Raw genomic sequence first — 20,361 nt, 5'->3', positions numbered from 1 at the left:
AACAAAAATTAATGCACATTTTTAGAATTATACATTTATTATTTCTTCAATAAATATGCAAAAGTTGTTGCTACGATACAATTATACATACATAAATGTTATGCAATTTACTTGATTATTATGTACAATATACATGAGTAATATGTATCCAATGTACATAATGTCTAAAAAACGCTGTTCCCTCTAATTACAACTCGTCTATTTATATAAAGATATGTTTTGAGAAATTTTTAAGTCACAAGTCAATTTGTCAAAGAAATATTTAACATATTGCCAAACTTTATACTGCTCGAAAAGCATGACGTAAATACGTGTTTACGATTAGCAATAATAAGTGATGCACGCATATTTAATATCCGATTCAACTTGCAAATTTGAAGTTGGTTTCGATGAGTTTGTAGAGTCCTCGGCCTCGAAACGTGTTGATTGAAAGCCACCCGCGAGCTATATTTATTTAGCAAAACCATGTTTTCGCGGGTTGCTCGTATAGTCAGAAATCGGCGCGTAAGCTGGCACTGTGAATCATAAATGGATAATGCACAATTAGAATATATGTAATAGGGTGTATCTAAATTTTCGGAGATGATTCTTTGACGAAAATTAAGGGGAGTTTTTTTATATAAACACATATACTTCTATATCCCTCCCTGAGAAGTTACACTTTTCTAGAGAGGCAGGTAAAAATTAAGTTTTTATTTTTTTCCCAAATTTCAGATAAATTACAAAAATAAAACGGAAAATATCCACCAAGTTTCAATTTTTTAATTTGCCTGAAATTTGAGAAAAAAAATACAAACTTAATTTTTACTTCTCTCTTTAGAAAAGTGTAATTTCTCAGAGAGAAATATAAGAGTATATGTTTATATAAGAAACTCCCTTAATTTTCGACAAAGAATTATCTTCGAAATTGTTTGCATTTATTTAGATACCCTGTATATCATACGCGGAGAAATACTTACAAATTCGTCGGTCCGGTATAAGGTGGCGGATTTGGACGAATATACGGATTGCAACGTTCGCCGGAGCTTCTGAAAAATGATCTTTATTAAAATCCCAAGTAGAACAGAAAATCAAAATAATATCATTTTGACGTCATACTGATCAAATTTGGAGTTCAAATTTGGTCAATATGACGTCAAATTGACATTATTTTGACTTTTCTGTTCTACTTGGGATCACAAGATAATCAAAGCAACACTGAAAACATTTGTTTATTTGACTAAACTTTTCGGCTAAATATTATTTTGTTAATTGAATATATAAGAATATTTAAATATAACATATTAAATCTAACAAAACGTTAGTATACTACTTGACTTGAATACTAATATACATATGTTAAATTAATAAAATAATAATTTAGTTGAACAGTTTAATCAAGTTAACAAATTTTTTTTCAGTATATGATAATATTAATAAAGCAATAATAGAGAAACTATTTAAAAAAATATAAAATAAATACATTGTCGAATAAAATTAGAATTAAAACAGCAAATTCTTCAAGTTCTTGCCTCAATTATGTGATACATATCAGTATACAATTATACAATTATTGTATAAAAGGCAGAACAAGAAACGAGTGAAAGATTTGTTAATATTTTTAAAACATTTTTTATATTCTTTTTAAATGTCTTCTTGAAAACAAATTTAATTTATATGACTCGATGACTTAAATTATTCGAAATTTTTCGTTTTGTATTTGTGCGATATATAGTTTTCTCGTTTCACGCAAAATGTACTTATATAATTTAGTAAAGAGTATTTGTAAAGATTATTCATTCGACTTTGTACGAATGTCTCTTTACTATTTCCACGTAATGCATACACAATATGCGATCGCGTTGAATTGTATTGTTTTTTTCCTTTTTTCGACTGGAAAGAATTACGTCACATATTATTATTGTACATGCACTTGTACGTTTGATTAATGATTCTGCTTGTGCGTACGCACGATATTCTCTTCATGGGAAATAATGTCCTACTGCTTTACGCAATAACACGATAATTTAATGCAATTTTTGTTGTCTTCTCTAAAATCTTAATTTTTTCTCGGGAGGGAAATTCCGGTGCAAAATAAAATGCTTATAAATATTCATCAACCATTATTTATGATCATCAGATTTCCAGAGATTGAAAGCAGCATAATTTGCACAAGTTTGTCATGGATTTCATTGTAAAAAAATACATATACAACGGTAATCTTTATATTTAATTCGTTCCTAAAAATGCGATAATTTATGTAAAAATAATTCTTTTTACAAGCATCAATTAAAATAATAATTAACTTGTCGAAATTATATCTTTTGATCTTTGTAAGTCATTCTACCTCGGACTTCGTGATAGAGAATTATTCGGACTCGATGGTTGAGCTGACAGAGATTTCAAAGTGCCTCTCTCCGACATGGCATATTGCACCATTTGTATTCCATTGTTTCCGACTCCTTCCACTGGTGTTGGTTCTCGTTTTTCGCTGCAAAAATGTACAAAAATATAGCTTCGTTAAAATAGAATCTTATTTAAAAATTCAGGAGAACATTAATACTTCACAATTCAGATTTATTATTCGCATTTGTAATGCGATGAAAATAATATTTAGGAATGTGAATAAAATTAAAATGCAACTTTGTTCGAAAACCTATTAATTATGATTAACTGTAATTTTATATCATCATTTATCATATAAATGATTACAAACATATTGTTAATCTTTACAAGATTTTAAAAAGCCTGTACGGAAAAAAATTAGTTATCATAGCAAAATTTTAGTTGTCCCTATATATGAAACATGAAATTTAGTTATCATGTTTAAATTTTGCTATATATGATAGCTAATGTTTTTAAAGCATTCTTCATTAAACTATAACTAAAAAATATTAGTTACCATAGCTAAAATTTAGCTATGATAACTAATTTTTTTCCGTAATGTAGATTTCAAAATCGTTATATTTAAATAATAATTTATTTTTATGACAAAACATGCACAATAAATTAGAAAAACTATATATGAGGAAATAAAATTGAAAATAAATTGAATCTGAATTAATTAAAATGGTAAAGTCAAGTGGTTTCCATATCAATTTATTATATGTATTATTTCACACAAAATTAGTAGTACTTTAATTATGTTGCGCCCGGTTGCGTCATTATGCAACAATTAGTAGTTATTAGAAATCTCAAATAAATTATTTACGCAAGTGTGAACATACCTAATAGGTTGTTCCCTTATAAGGAAAATATTAAAGAGTTCATCAAAATATTCATCTGAGTCTGGATCTGTCCTAGACAAAATAAAATATAAATATCTATGTTTTTTCATTGAATATGTTTAAATAATAGCTGATTAATTAATATCATTAAATGTAAACGGTCGGCCGGTTTAACATTAACGTTTGCGTCAATCATAAATTATATTATCTAGATTGCATAATTGAAACTGTATAAATACAAAGGTTGATAAGTAGATAATAGTATATTATTTTCTTCTAATGACATTTTAATCATTATTTATGTCAGAATACGTCTCTTATGCAAACTTCGAAAACATAAATAATAAATATACAAGTTGCAGTAAAAAATAAGGAAAAAACTTGCGGATATAAAACTAATCAAATAATTTAAACAAGTTAAAAAAGTTTTCAAACAAGTATATAAACATCTATACGATCTGTTTATTTGTTATTAAGATAACATTTATTAATTCATATTTTGCAATAAACTATCTATAGCTGTCAAACAATATTCCAATCATCTAATAATCGATGATAAGGAAATATTACAATAAAATATTATTTATTCAAACTTATCATAAATTTAAAAAATAAAATTCTTTTACGATTATAATTTTGAAAAATTTTTGCCAATATTTATATTAACATATTTATTGAATTCGAATAAATATTTATGTCAATATACTGCCTTATAAATCATTTATTTAAAACTACTAATATGGACGTGAAAATATATATTTATTGGATACAAGAAAATTCTTTTCAAAACAGATAAGTATTTATTTATTTTAAATAAATGATTTATAAGAAAATATTGAAATAAATATTTATATTAATTTAATAATTTTTTTTCAATCTGTATATAATATAACGAAATTTTGTCACAATATATGCTTAAGGATGCCTGAAATTTCAAACAAGTACATAAAAAATTCGTCACGTTCAGCATTTACCATAATTGAATTCTTATCGCGATTTTTTATATATTAATCAAATGGGAAGAAAATCGATAGGACGTTGATTAAAGGGGAAGATGAAAGAGAGCGCGCCGCTAAAACCCGTTTGTCGCATAATTATGGAGAAAAGCTTTTATTGTACGATAAATTTTTATGATGCTTCCATCGAAAAAAAGAGAATGGGTTTTCTGCGGGCCTCTCTTCGTGGCAGCGGCCAGAACTTTTTAATGAGTCATATCGCGTCTATGACGCGCGAGTCCTGTTCCTGTTTGCGCAGTGCCCGCATTATCAACCGCGTAGATTACCTTGATCGTGCGTATGGATCACGACACGGTTTGTCGGAGTCTCCCTTGGGGAGAACATATAACACGAGCGTGCTGGACATGAACGCGGAACGTGAAAATAAACGCGCGAGATCGCTCACGACTCTCTCCGCGACTCTCCTCGATTGTGACTTCAATGAATCCCCATCGATTTCCCCTCTCAAACGCGCGCGAAATGAACACGGCTACGTCAGTGTTGCGTCAATCGTCACGTGTAACACGACATAATTGACTTATTATCGCGACGCGCCAATGAAAATTGTTGCGCTCCACGATACTCGAAGACACGCACGCACTCGGACGTGCAAGTGCGCTTTGGACAGGGTCGTCTCTCTTTTGCAAACGCGCCGATTATCGTACACAACACGGACAAGCCGGCGACCCGATTAAAATTCTGCTGCATTCCATTTAATCGCGCGTCTCCATTTATGGCCACGGATTGAATTCGGTGGAATTTTCAGCATGCACAAATTTCGATAGGAGAAAGGCGTCTTGTAAAGGCGCCAATATCGCGACGTTTTTATTATCGTAAACATACACGAAGAGAATTTTCTCATAGAATTTACTCTGAAAATCATAGTAATCCTTGGACAATATTGGATTTTTAAGAATTTTATAAGAGTTTCTCTGATTAAATATTTACCAGAATAAAAAATATTAATTTGTACGCGTAGTAAAATTAATCGAACATATTTGATTTATCTCATTGCGGTAGATATTAATATTTTATTGTGATAAATATTTAATCAGAGAAACTCTTATAAAATTCATTTTTAGGATAAATTCTAAGAGAAAATTCTCTCTGAAACGTCATCAAAGTTATACTTTACGCTTATAAATTATAAAAATACTAGTAAAAATATAAAAAAAAATTGATATTATAATTAAGAATTTATTTCACCAATATCTCATAATTATTACGTAGTGTATGTTTGATAACAAACACACTCGGTGACTAAAATAAATTCGCATTTATTTTCTCGACGGTTATACCTCGTATATTGACACGCGCTGTTTATTAATTGCCTTCATATTGCGAAAAATATTGACGTTAGACGATTAGATTAGATGCGATTTCGCGTATGTCGTTCTCGAATACATATTATTATCATTGTAAGGTTCAAGAGGTTTTTCGTAAATATTTACGATAAAGACTGATATTCTTTGACGTAGAACGCCTAATTATAATAGATTAACCGGTGTTATCAAAAGTAATGTATATTACATGCAAAGGTAAAAGTGTCTCAAAGTTGCTGATAAAATAATAAAAGGTCACTGCAAAAAGTATATTAAAAATATATTCAACTAGATTAATCATTATGAAATGTGTTGTAAACTGTAATGACAGAAAAAATTTACTTGATGTATATGTTTAATAATTTTATAGTCTGACTCCAAATGAATCAAATGATATGTCTTGTAATAATTTTTAATTTATATGTATCTCATACAGTCATAAGAATATACGAAGACTCAATTACTTTTCCACGAGCATCCAGAAAAAAATGTAGATTTTATGACGACACTTACACGATAACTTTGTAAAGTGTCTTTTGTGGCCATTGTAAGTATTATTTCCGGTCAGTTCACACCTTTTAGCGGTAGCCGGTCCATACCGCTTTTGTAACTAGTAATTGAAGCGTTCAACTGATATAACATTACGTCATTTTGCGAACTCGTGGATATTATTAGAGAAAAAAACTATTTTATACATCCTATTAAGAATAAAAATAGTTTTTCTAATAATACATTGAATAAAATAATATATCCTCGCAACACACACATACTATACATTGAGATATCTAAAAAAAATCTCGCAATTTTTCAAACGCTTTCAGATATCTTTTAAATTCTTGTTTTGTGTGTTTGCAACAATATACATATATCATAATAATAAAATTTTGTTGTAATTATTCTCTTATATTTTCCGCAATTGTTTGCCTTTTAAACAAATTTGTCCCATATTACTAGAACAAGATTTTAATTATTTTTTAAATCAAAAGCGCCATATTAATGGCTGCTTAAAATTGTTAGCTTAATAAAAAATACTGAATTCGTTTTTCCATAGCATGCCTAAATTTGCAAAATAACAGTTCTTTTTTTACGTTGACACATCTTGATTAGTGCTCAATTATAGCGATTATAGACGAGAGAACGAAAGGGGCCGCGACAATGGTAAATTTGAGAGCAGACACGCGACTTGAAAAAAATATTTACATATGCGAGGGTAAAATTAGCGTACGGTATGCGGTCGCCGATTGGCGGAAATCGGCATCGATCAGCGACACGTCGATCTATTTCCGCGTGAATAAGCGAGGCATGCTTGCCGATAAGCGATTCCGTTGCGTCACACCGATTCCGATCGCGTCATGCACTCATATGACCGTTGATCGTGAGGCACCGATCACTCGCGGTCACTTACCCGTTCGTCGTACGTCGCACGCACGCACGTACATACCTACGCACGCATGTATGCATGCCACGCAGTTAGTTAGCATATGTGTGTACATGCGCAGCGTGAAAGAGATCAGGCGTGCGAATGGTAAGCATAGTGTACGCAGACACGTCAAGCCTCCTCCCTTCTCCCTGATGAAAGACAGCGTGATCAGGTGACACGATTTCGCTCTGTCATCATCGTGACTAGACGTGGCTATTTAAAAAAAAAAGATAGTGTTCTTTCTTTGTTTTTAAATTAACATTAGCGCGACATCATGAAGAATTCTGCTAGATATTAGCTAGCAATAATACACTATGATAAATAGAATATCAAAAGGTTAATGTAACGTGAAACTTGTTAACTTGACGCTTTTATCTTTCTTTTTTTTTTTACTATTATTTTCTGTTATTCTTCTATTCTTTCTTTGTACGATTTTTTTATTTATCACTTAGCACTTTCTTTTTTCTGAGTTTTTCCATTTCTTTTCTTTTTTTTTATTCTTATATTATTATTATAATGAGAAGTTTTATGGTAGACCATTACTGGCACAGCCACAGTTTTGCTTAATCAATGTTAATTGATTAAGCAAAATACTCGAAGCCGATAAAAATGATTATTGCATTCTTAAAAATATTTAAAAATTTTAAATATTTTAATATTTTAATATTTTAAAAATTGTAGTTAGGCAGTTATTTCGATAATTTATAATAGCCTGTGCACGCAAAGAATTTTCTCTTAGAATTTATCCTGAAAATCATGGTAATCGTAAGACAATATGGTATGGGAAGAATTTTATGAGTTTCTCTGATTAATATTTAGCACAATGAAAAATATTAATCAGAGAAATTTTTATAAAATTCTTCCAGTACCATATTGTCCCACGATTATCATGATTTTCAGGGTAAATTCTCAGAGAAAATTCTCTCTGTGTGAATTTGGAATGGCTGTTGGAAGAAATGCGCTTACATAAGCGAACAGATTTTAAATCGAAAACATAAGCAAAATGTTAAATATCACCGATTCTGTGACGTTTTATCAATTTATCGCCATGAATGATCTGGACCCAAACAAGTTTGACGTTCGACGAACTAAAATAGTCGTATTTTTATTTAAGAGTGAAAAAATATATTTGTATACGCGACAAACGTGACGCACATTGCGTCCATAATAAGATCACAGTTAAATCGGTTACATCACACGTACAAAAATTTCGATATCTGTAAATCGCCCGTAACCAGTTATTTATATCGCGCGTATGTATATATACATTGTATTCCGAAAATTATGTAATTTTAATCTTTTTATCGCCTCCAGAAAAACACATTGTTCTTCTCTTTGTCACGACTCATTACTCGCAAATTAACCGACCCTGAATGCTCGTTTTTATTGCCTTGAGCTGCAAATAAAGAAAACTGGAACGTGATAATGGACTTGGCAAAATAAGCAATTCCTCATTTTTATATATACATATAAAATATATAAGAAAATACTATGGAAATGTGTACGTACAAACTTTATCTAATTCAAAATTGTGCTTTGTTTTAACGAAAACTTGATTGCATATATATTTCTAAATCTTTGAATTTTCAACATATAAAATTTTGGATTATTAAACATACTTGCCAAGTAATCGGTCTCAAATAACGTTCGAAAGGAAACAACTTGAAATTTTCATTTAAAATGTTTTCCGGTGATAGTCGATAACCTTGCATGTGTGAAATATATATCCGATAACAATCATTTTGTATTTCAAACTGTGCATTATAATTACTGACATATAATTACGTACGTCAAAATGCTTCCGTTCGCGGTTTGTATCAAAGTCAACATTTCACATTCGTCCATTTCTTGCTTTTTCCCCTTCCTATTACTTCGCGAATGTCATTCATATCTGGGCGACCTTATCCTTTTCTTTTTTTGTCAATGTGACACGCAACAGGTATGTTTCATCTTACGATTTCTTCACGATATTCCGCAAATCAAGGAGAACTACGATTCTCCTGTTTTTTTATTATTGTTAATTAGAATTATTTAATTAAATAGCACTCTATTTTTACGTAAATATATATATATATATATATATATGTATACATTATGTATAATATTATATATATATATATATATATATATATAATGTATACATATACATATACAATTATATATAATGGCTTTTTATGTTTCTCATTTATTTTATTATCGCTTTATATATATTATTATTGTGAAATTGTTTGTCGGGATATATCTAATTTATGCGATTCTTGGTTCGTTAAAACATTATGCTGACGATTTTAAAAAACAGCGTTTTACGCTAATTCTATCCGTCTAGACTTTGACTTGCGTGTTCTTCGTTTTCGTTGTGCGTCACTCGTAGCAAGTGCATATTTTTCAAATTTATTTACCGAACATTCGTGCGATTTGGCATATTTTGATCGTACCGGCAGACATCTGTCAGATATCTAGTTATGAATGAAACTCGTCATAATAGCATATAATAACAAATACAGAGACTGCATGCTATTGTTAAATGCGCCCCACGGTGTGCTAAGCTATTGAAATTTTATCAAAATTAATATATATCGTATAGGCCTTCAAAGAATATTTTTTGTAAACACAATTGACCGAATTAAAATTCTTCAGCGTTCTGATCCCTGCTACAGAAATTTTATTGCAACAAATTATGCATGCATTTTCTCGACTATTACGAGACACTCAGATGTTGTAATCTTAATTTTCTCTCAGTTAATGTAAATGCTAAACAGGAAATAATGTCATCATTCATACGTAAGTGACCACAACTACAGATAAGAAATAAAGATATAAAAGCATTAAAATTAACTGGGTACAATTAATGAGAAGCAAAATATTGAATAAAAAATGAAATAGCGAAATCTACATCAAAATAAAGGAAAAAATAAAGATAAAATATCAAAGCTTTATCAAAGGAAAAAATATGCGAAATAAAAATATCTTTTTCCGGAATGCAGATGACCATCACGTTAAAGTAGCTCCGACTGGTTCTCCTCCAGCAATAAGGTATATAATGAGCGCTTACATTTTCTCGTGATGTAGACAGAAAGCGGTGCTAAGCAAGGCGCCTAGCACGAGAAGTATGATGACTGGTACGAAAATTGTGGTGGCGATTTCATTGAAGTAACTTCTCGTGGGTATGCTAGCTTTCGTCGAACGAGCCCAACGCCACTCCGTGTGCTCGGAGATGCCCGACGAAGGTAATCCTACAACGCTGGGACCCCGTCGAGCGCTCTCGTGCTGCAGACTCTGCTGGTCCTCTTCTAACTATATAGAGGAAACAATTGTCAATCGATCTGATAAAAAGAATATCATGAAATGTCGCGGAAATAAATGCCCCATTTTCGGATAATTATGACATCTCATGCATGATAATGCGCGAATCAAATATACAATCGATTAAGATATGAATTTACAAAATGAATATTTACGTAAATTAGAAAGACTGTTTGTGCGATAATTGAAAAAAAAAATTCTCAAGAAATACACGACGATAATAGATATAAAACGTGCATTGTCATCGTCAATATACTTGGAAACGTACCAAGTTTGTCTGAGAAGATAGATATATTAGATGCTTGTGCACACTGACATACGATAACATGTTGTATCATGAGTGCATACTTTTTTGGAAGGCAAATAATACAAGTAGGCGTCACAAATTATATAACAGGCAGAGTTGATTCTTTAGGCCTTCACCGGTGAAGCTATATTATTTTCGAACCATGATATGACATAATATAAAATATAAAGAAAAAAGTATTACATGTAGCAGAGCGCAATTAAGTCAAATAACTTACTAATCTGAAGGAACACCAATCCAATCTGAACTCAGCGTCTCGGAAGAGAATCTCCACACTGGTCCTCTTGAAGTCTCTGGGACACGATGGCATTTTCCAGAGCGGCTTGACTTCCTCTTGCAATTCGTTCAACTCTTGCGAGAATGGCATCGTACTGCCCAATCTTACGACGACTCTGAAAAAAAACTTTGTTCACGACAACAACGAAGAATTATTAAGATAACGTAATTTCGAATGAGATATAAAATATTTGGACGAGCATCGAGTCAAATTTACCGGTGTCAAAGCGAGCTATCATACGCTTATATTATGAAAAAACTTTGACTTTCACAAACAATCAGGCGAATCATATCGCGATATTCACTCTACACGTATTTGCGTCATTCCCGTCAAGGATTCTTTTAAGTAGCACGCGTGGGGCTTTTGCCCGTAGCATGCATTAACAATTAAACGCAGCGTGTGCACGCGAACAATTGTTCCTCTGTAAATTATTAATGCTATCGACATAAATCAATATTGTTATTGCATTTTAAGAATTTATTATTAATTGATACGGTTTGCTAGAAATATTTTATTTTAAACACGATATTCCAATACGAATCTTGAGTATCCGAAAAAAAGTCGTGATTCTTCTGATTACAGTTAATACTTCATGATTTTATTGAATTTTTCATCTTTTTTTAATTGTTATGCATTGAATAAATTCTAAATCGTATTTCCGCTGAATATATTTTACTAATTATGGCAAAATTGTATAGAATTGTTATTATTATATAATATTGAGCTTTCTTGCGTGCAAATAGTTTAAATTCGACATCTGTCGCAATAATGTCAATTAAATAATATCAATTAAATAACATTCCTCGAGGCTAATTATTACGAATAATTAACTGATTTTACGCGAATATCAACCCAACATTTACAACATATTTTATCATGACCAACATATAAAATTGATTTCTGTATATTTGTCACGCACGTTTATATATAATTTTTATTTCTAACCGAATAATCGTTTTTCTTTTTCGTAATTATTGACTATAGAAATATAGCGGAGTCAAATTAAAAATTACATTGTTTTTCCAATTTGAAATTGTATCTTTGTACTTTTGAGTCATATACACGTGCATGACTCTTTACCTGCGAGTAATATACATATATTCGTACTTTATATATACATTTGTACGATTTGTCCCAACGATCTTGCAATCGTTCCTTCCGGTTTTCATACTGATACGCAACACTGATACGGTGCACTGATACGTATCGAGTGCACGAGGTGGCTCCTTAGGCGCGGCCTTATCACTTGTGGAAACAACTCCCCGCCAGTCAGTCAACTAAATGTTTCGAGCGTGACGGGAATGTCGCATTTACATTGGGAATAATTGCCGCTGGCACTGTCGGTAGTGTCATCGTACTTCGTGCGTGCAATATGTGCGATCAATCAGCGTAATCGATTTATCTTGGTCGCGAAGGAGATTAATCGTGCCGCCTCATCTCGCGCGATTTCGAACCTCCGTTTTGTTCCGCCGAGCATCACGAATAATTCATTGTCAGTGTCGGATAACACCTTCCGAGAGACTTCGGGCGCAAGATATATTTCGTTCAAGAGAAAAGGATCAGTCTGGTCTTGACTATCGAACAGTTTAGACGTTTTATTTATTTAAAAAAAAATTGTTTTCTCTATCCTTAACGTGAAATATACAGCATGTCTCAAAATCCTAAGAAGTATATTTTTTTTATATAATATATAGTCCGATTTGAAATCTCGCCGTCATTGTGAAAAATTAATCGCTCGTAGATGTAGCGAGATTTTGGACTGTCGTACATTTCAAGTGCATACACGTGTTTAACACGCCACTTCGATTGAACACACAAGTGCGATGATAGTGTACGTTGGTGATTCACATATTAACATATGAGAGATATGCCGAGGCGTGAAAAAAGGTAACGCCGCCGATTATCCGAATCTGCCGAATGTATATTGCATATTATCGTAATAATAGCGATAATTCATATAGCGGACATTCATTCTCGATTCTATTACTGTTATATTTTTTCCTAACAATAGTCGACCGACTGTATATTGCATGTTATCGGAACAATAGTGACAGATACATTGTGCAAGCAAGTGGGAATGCATTCGCTTTACAGATGTAAAGTTGCTGTTTTAGAAGGGAGAGAGAGATGAAGTAAAAGTTTTTATCCGAACATGATCATCGCGCAAGAAAAGGAGAGCATACATTACACAATTAAAAGGAGAGAGACATTTTTTCCAACATTATTTCTTGGTTCTTTTTCGCAAAAATTATTATCGATGAAATAATCTCTGTTGTATTGATCTTACAAATATCTTTTATAAGAGCCACATGTGTATATGTCATTTTCAACGCTCATTTTCAACACTCAAGGAAAGAGTAATTATTTTCGAATTTATTTTCAGAATAAGTTATCTCACATAACGATTAATGATTCTATTTTACTTAAATTACACGCGATGAATCAGAGGTGTGACGAACCAGAGCATCATCGGTAACGCAATAAGTATAATCTTGTGAAACAAGAGTAAAACATATATTTATCTATATATTATTAGCAATAATTCTTTTTATTCTCTTCGAGGAAGATCGTTGTTTTGAATCTTGTGTCTTGGATTCAAGACACGTCATAGCTTAAATATAAATTTGAGCTGCTTCATAATGAATCGATATCTGGTTGCGAAACTCTGCCTTGAGGTATTTGTCCAAACATAAATCTACATCGGGAACGTACGTTTCTGTCTTCTCTGTTTTTTTCGCTATATCTCACGTCCCTTATCGCATCGGTGTAACAAAGATTTCATAATAAATTTGAATTTCTTTTGATGCGGCGCGTTCATGCAAATATACGTTGTTTTTATGTCACATGTTGTTACACCGGAAGGAAGTCTGCCCACGCCGCGCCGCGCTTCAATAACATCAACACCGCGTACGATTCGTCTCACTTATTCTGCGTGTGCGACAAAATTATTTTGCTCGACAGTCTCGCGCAAATAAATGTATAAAGATGGGCAAAATTCCAATCCCAAAATTCCGTAACGCGCATCAATCGAAATTAAATTATTATGTAAAAGACTTACACTCTCTCTTCAATAAACGACCGGTTTTTCAATTTTTTTATTACATCTGTACACCGAAAAAATTGTATTCTTAGCGCCAAGAGGATCCTCTTAATTTAAGAAATTTCACTAAATTTTAGTATTTTTTTTCTGAAAATAAGAATAAATTAATTCTGAAATTAAGAATATCATCTTAAATTAAGAGGATCCTCTTGGCGCTATTTTTCGGTGTAAGTATTCTTATTTAAGATTTCATTTTTTTTTCATCTCGAATAAATTTAATTGCAAAAAAATAACAATTATTGTCCGTAACAATACGCGGTATACTTATCAATTAAAAAAAATCCACATCATTTCAGAGACGTATTTTCCTTTGAAAAGAGTACGACAGCAACAAAAGCGGGACTCGATGCGTACTATCAATCATACATATGCCCATACGATAAATCATGATCGTTGATCCATGGAATCAGAATCTTATAGGGGAGTCACTTGGAGGACTCACGGTAAATTCCTGATCGGAAAGTCCGCAGGGCTTGAAATCGAAGGTTTATTCCCGAGAAATGTGTAAATAATCAATATTATTCATTCCCGGATTCTATGTGAAACATGACATACTTTTATGCGAGAAAACGATATGTCTTCGTTTCTATGGATCAGATCATTAAAACGCGCAAACTCTGCATGGAAGGAGTCGCATAATAGGATTCGTGATTTAATCAATAAGATGATGTAATCAATAAGAATTGTAAATTGCAATTCATGATGGTTTGTGCAAAACTCTTTAGCACGTTGGCTGATTTATGTTAAAAAGAACTAAACTTTTATATTAACATTTTGCATATTATATGTGCGTAACATTTGCTGTGAATTCACTTTCGGAAAAGGATTCAATAAATGTTATAAAATATTATAATTTAATAAATATCAAAATCTTAATTATTTGGAAAATATCGTAATAGAGTGCTTTAGCACTAATATGTGTTTGGCATATATCTAATTAAAGATGACACGAAAGCATAACAAGAATAACTGCGACAGTTCGCTCTTCCAATGACTCTGAAAGTTCTCGGCCGCAATTAGATTAACTACGTTCTTCCCGTCGAGAGCATAAACGATAGCTCATATACAGATGTATAGGAAATAGCAATAATAATATTATAATATTATTTTAAAAACAACTGTGCATCGCGGATGCACGTCACGATGTTTGATCGGACGATTAGTACGTCAGCGATATCAGAGAAGCTGCTTGATCCCTCATCTGACAACATCATTCTCATTCTCGTGTAACCACGTTAATATATTTCTTCAAAATTTCATTGACGTACTAGTTTGTAATTTCAATTTATAATAAACTGCATAAAAATTAGCTAATTGTCTAAGTAACGATTAGGAAAGAATTTATTGAGGTGAATTATTGCTTATTTATTCTGTAATTATTTCTTCAATTATATTCTTTGATATATTTATTATAACTTGTGTGATCACGAATATTATTTGATAATTAATAGTTTAAAATATTTAGACGGGAAAAAAGAGAAAAAAGAGTCACATAGCTGAAAGTTTTGTCATTTTAAGACTGACAATGAGAGAAAAATCTATACTTTAGGAGCTTAAGGGTTAAATCGAGTTTGATAATTTCGAAAACGTGACTCACCCTTCACCTTCGCTGGGTTTCAAAGGTAAACGAGCTCCGAGCTCAATCGCAGACGCCAAAAAGGTCACGTACAGATCCGCAGCACCTTTCCACAACTTTTTCCTACAATTCAAACAAACGGAACGCGTTTATCGCGCCAATATAATTATCGAATTATCGCGCGCGTTACGCATGTCATTATCGAAAAAATTCTCCCTGTTTTGCTTAGATCGAGGAAGGAAACGACAAATGACGTACGTTATCGCTATCAAGGACATCGAGACACCGAGAGAATTGAATTTTCGCTTAGACAGACCTAAATATGTCGAGGAGCTTCTCGGTGCGATTGCGATCGAACATGTCCTCCACGTTGAGGTTGTCGATTTTCAGATGCACCTCGTACTTGGTCAGATTCTCTCTCTCAAGTACGTTCATGTCGAGCACCTTGTAACGAGTTTCGTACGTGTGTTTGTTCAGTCCAACAATCTCCAGCTAAAATTACCATGGTAATTACATAAGCGTTAAACACGAGTTAATAATATAGTAGCGATTGTTTATTACCTGAAAGTACTTTTGATCTTTAGGCGCTACGCCGTATAGAAAACCGTGATGATCTTTCTTGCTATAAGTATAATGTATCCATGATGGAAGATCGGGAGCGTTTAATAAAGAAGGCTGATAGGAAAATTGATCGGAGTGTCCTGAAATAAAATGGTATAGACATTAGAAACACTCGCAATATTTGCATCGTAAAATTCACGCTAATTATGTATTTATAAAACATGATAACAAGGAAAGAATAAGATAGAAAAATGAAACACTTTATTAGATGAATGTGTTTGCGTGAGTTATTAATAAAAATTAAAAATAGGAAAGATAGCGAAAAGTTTCTAGTAAAAATTGTCATATACAGGAGATATTTAAAAGCCACAGTAGCCAGAATAAAATCAATAAAATATGACAGCAATTTTTTAACGTTAATAAAAGTACATAATAAAATTTAAAAAATATCCTGTCTGCGTAAATATCCAAATATACCGCGATATAAAATCTTTCTAAAATCCTTTCACTTCTTCAGAGGTGATTAATCAGTTTCAAGTTTAAGAATAAGAAATAGATTTTTTATGCAAATGTAGGACACAGCCCTAATCTAGGAAATATAACATTATCTGAATACTGAATACCACGATAACTTTAATGACTTGTTTCGTGTATCATTGAAATTGTCTGAAGGCATTGAATTAGAAAGTACCGTGGTATGCGACAATATTGCCTCTAAGGCTAACGCAACGACGATCTAACAAGTATAATTGCTATTCGTAGCATGTTACGAATGACGTATGAAAACTCAAACTTTATTTCGTAATGTGAAATGGATTATCTACACCGAGATATCCACGTGGAATAATTACATCTATTTGGTTTTATTTTTCGTTTTGTTATTTTAATTATATTTAATTATATTTCCATTTATATATGTGATATTAAGAATCCTATGTCAAGAATTTATAGAGCTATTAAATAAAGATAATAGAAAATAATAAGATAATAATAAGAAAATTGTAAGATATTTCTGACGATGAAAGGAAGCTAAAATAGGCTGAATATACATATGTATATCTTACCATCTGCACTCCAGTCGAAAGTCTCAGGTCTGATGGGAATGACAAAGACCTCCGTCATTAGAATGCTCTCGGCAGCGACGAAGGCCACCAACGTCAGTAGTAATATTATTCTTAGGTGCATGATTGTGCTGGAAAGTGTCAACAAGCGGCACCGGTAATAAAAAGATTGATGACATCGAGACACGGTCACGTAGATGATAAGAAAACCTGTAGGCTTTTCGATCCAGGCGATCGAAATCGTCTCAAAAGCAAACCTAATTCTCGCACGATTTTGTCCTCGTGATTTTCAGACTAAATTCTAAGGGAAAATTCTCTTTGTGTATAATTATTCAAATTAGAGATATGTCTTTAAATAACATTTGCAAAGAATTTCTATATCCCTTAGTCGAAGTCTGAATTAAAATAAAGAAATCGGCTGTAAAATTAGATATCTAGCATTCATTCTTCGTATGCATATCAAACTCTCTTCCTCGTGAAACGTGACGTCTCTGAAATTTATATTTATGCGAAAACGCTAGCAACTTTCGTAAAAACGATGTGAGCTGTATAAAAGGCGCGATTTCTACTTACGATGAAATACTTAGCGTACGTTTATAGCGATTTTCAGCGAAACTCGTATACAATACGTCTGAATCAACGTTATGATTCATATATGATTGCACAATGCAAAAACCGCAGCGTATCCTCTGTTTTGATAATCATTGTGCTCGCATTTAATAACACGCAAAACGACACGAATAAAAAGAGTACGCATCATTTTCGATCAAACATATACTCCTCTCCTTCCAGATAGTTTTTGCGCAGGGATTCAACATTAATATTAGTCAGACGTAACGAGGGCTTTTGTTTTCTACGATGTAAAGTCCAATCTTTTTATAATGTAGCAGTCTTTTGGATCGTATTGGAACTTTGCTCATATCTTTCTCTCTTTGCATCACGTATCACTTGCCTTTGATTTACATATTTTCATATCAATATATCCTTTAGTTAGTTATATATATATATATATATATATATATATATATATATAATATTCTATTGTTAAATAGAATTCTAGAACGAGAGAGAGAAATACTGCTACTTACAGAATTTAGAATTCTGTAAGTAGCAGAATGCAAGCTTGAAAAATTTTTCAAAAATTTGGACAATACTGAGGTAATTTTTTGCAAATTAAAGTTTATTTTCATAAAAAATTTAATGGAGATATATAGAAATAAATTCTGTTTCAAGAAGAGATAAAAGATGTTATGTAAATTATAATATAAATTATATTTATTTAAACAATTTTCAATTGAAAAAATATATAGATTATTTATATGGAGTATTTTTTTATTGTAATGTAGAATTGTTTGTGATACGTTATTTGTCTTCAAATCTTGGTACTTGGAAACATCAGTTTGTGTTTTATGTTTCTGATTACAACAATATAAAAATATATCAAATCACATGTGCGATATATTCTTGACTTACTATTTTTCTGCTTCTCTTTTTCGGACACAATATTAAAACACATGTAGTCTATCAAATATTTAGATTCACCGACTTTTGCACATCGCAGTATGGACAAAAGATAAAACTATACAATATTCTAAATAGAATGCAGTTGAAACCATTGAAGAGCAAACATTTCTTTCGACTTTTTATTTTCCATTGCAATAATTAATGCACGATATCCCTGAAAATCGCTATTAATATTCTGGAAAAATTTGAAAATAAATTCGGGGAAAAATACAATCGCCGCACGTAACTGACAACTACGCGAATGATAAACCCAGAAGATCTCTAAGCAGATGTAGTTCAAGTCAGCGTCGCGATATTTCTGGCATGGCGTGCCGCTTTAATCTCCCAATGGGTCGCGGAAAGCGGGCAACGCGGTATCGATTATCGCGCGAAAGAGAGCCCGGATCTCTTTCTCTCTGTCTCTCTCTCGTCGGTCAAAATCTTTCGACGAATCTTACTCCAAAAAAAAAAAAAAAAAAAAAAATACACTCTACTGACCCGTCGCGCTCCGGAAATCCGCTGATTCTCCGACGTCACATCGTCGAAGTCGGTCGACTTCTGTCACGCCGACGTGCTACGCGAGGCGCACGCATGCACGTATATGATATTCACGTGCTGAAACTTACGTGCTCGCGGAAGAACCGCCAGAGAACCGTCTGATGCAGACGACACCCCGGGTCAATGAGATGCGGGAGAAAAACGTCGGCAACGCGACGCGACGCGAAGGTCGGAGCCCTGTTGCACGGTGACACAATCGCGTGCAGCTTTGAAATTGTACGGGGCGAACGCTCGAGGGTGATCGGTGACGACGGATATTACGTCCGGGTCGAGACAACGTCGGGAGAGAGAAAAAAAGCTCGGGAGAACCGGACCGAGAGATGTGGCCGCAAGCTCCTCTGTTTCACATGCGCAGCTGTGACATCGCTTCCGACTACACGCGCCGTCTTCAGGGCCGTGTTGTTTCCCCCGAGTTGTCGAATCCACATTTAATGTAGTTTTGATCAATGTTATATAAATAATAACGAGTTGATATCGATCATTTTTGTTATATAGTGTCCGAAATCTTGTTTTCGAATTTTCGTTCGATCAATTCTGCGTGTATATACACAGAGTTTCTCTGTGATTAATATTTACTACAATAAAAATATTAATATCTACCACAATAAGATAGAAAATATGTTCGATTAATTTTACTATGTACATATTAATATTTTTTGTTTTGGTAAATGAATCGGAGAAATTCTTATAATTCTTCCATATTGTCCCTCGATTACCGCATGATCTTCAGGATAAATTCTAAGGGAAAATTCTCTCCGTGTAGCTTTATTCGGATAAGAAAGATGATATAACAAAATATAATTAATTTAAAACACATATATATATTTAAAAAATTTTTTTCCATTTATTTCAAATTTTTTTAAGTATTTTATTTACTATGCGATTAAAGTGAGATTGATTCGAGAAAATAATTTAAACAGTTATATATTTAAATAGTTTTTACGTAATATTTTTTTATTATGAATTACACGTTTAAAAAAATTAAAAAATATAGTCGAATCTCAGATTTCGTTTCTTAAAGTAAAATTAAAGATTAGTAACATAAAAGATTTTTTGTGCTTCTTAGAAACAAGTGCTGTAACAGTTCGCTTCTATTTCTGTCGTTATCTTTAAACTATAATGAATCTCTTTCTTCTCTTTTACGATCTCGTCATAGCTTATTTTTTTCGTAT

The 20,361-nt window shown here is 32.4% G+C and overlaps 2 protein-coding genes across 6 annotated transcripts in view; one reads left to right on the top strand and one right to left on the bottom strand.

The window, feature by feature from the left end:
• Positions 1-20,361, top strand: part of 5PtaseI (inositol polyphosphate-5-phosphatase A) — a 33,359-nt gene that overhangs the window by 609 nt on the left and 12,389 nt on the right. The gene's annotated exons all lie outside the window — the stretch shown is intronic.
• Scgalpha (sarcoglycan alpha) lies at positions 19-19,317 on the bottom strand. Of its 4 annotated transcripts, none has more exons than XM_029316525.2 (11): positions 19,258-19,317; positions 17,132-17,259; positions 16,068-16,207; positions 15,823-15,998; positions 15,528-15,629; positions 10,771-10,945; positions 9,996-10,237; positions 3,207-3,278; positions 2,327-2,470; positions 960-1,028; positions 19-515 (listed from the first exon to the last, which is right to left on the bottom strand). In XM_029316525.2, exons 2-11 carry the CDS (start codon positions 17,250-17,252, stop codon positions 491-493), a joined length of 1,266 nt encoding a protein of 421 aa, XP_029172358.1. In that variant the 5' UTR covers positions 17,253-17,259; positions 19,258-19,317; the 3' UTR covers positions 19-490. The 4 variants fall into 4 exon arrangements, with proteins under 4 accessions (XP_029172358.1, XP_029172362.1, XP_029172361.1 ...); XM_029316529.2 differs by lacking the exon at positions 19,258-19,317 and adding an exon at positions 19,130-19,226; XM_029316528.2 differs by lacking the exon at positions 19,258-19,317 and adding an exon at positions 18,602-19,100.

Source organism: Nylanderia fulva, unplaced genomic scaffold, assembly GCF_048542155.1.
Source record: "Nylanderia fulva isolate GAGA-0341 unplaced genomic scaffold, ASM4854215v1 Scaffold51, whole genome shotgun sequence".
NCBI lineage: Eukaryota > Metazoa > Arthropoda > Insecta > Hymenoptera > Formicidae > Nylanderia > Nylanderia fulva.
This window is presented reverse-complemented; position numbering and strand designations above follow the sequence as displayed.

What these genes read in the sequence shown, in the direction of transcription:
- Scgalpha (XM_029316525.2), bottom strand. Translation starts at nt 17,252, where the DNA reads ATGCACCTAAGAATAATATTACTACTGACGTTGGTGGCCTTCGTCGCT. An exon ending in ATAAGGGAACAACCTATTAG is followed by an intron (nt 2,471 to 3,206) that starts GTATGTTCACAC and finishes ACATTTTTGCAG; the next exon opens with CGAAAAACGAGAACCAACAC. An exon ending in TCTCTATCACGAAGTCCGAG is followed by an intron (nt 1,029 to 2,326) that starts GTAGAATGACTT and finishes ATCATTTTTCAG; the next exon opens with AAGCTCCGGCGAACGTTGCA.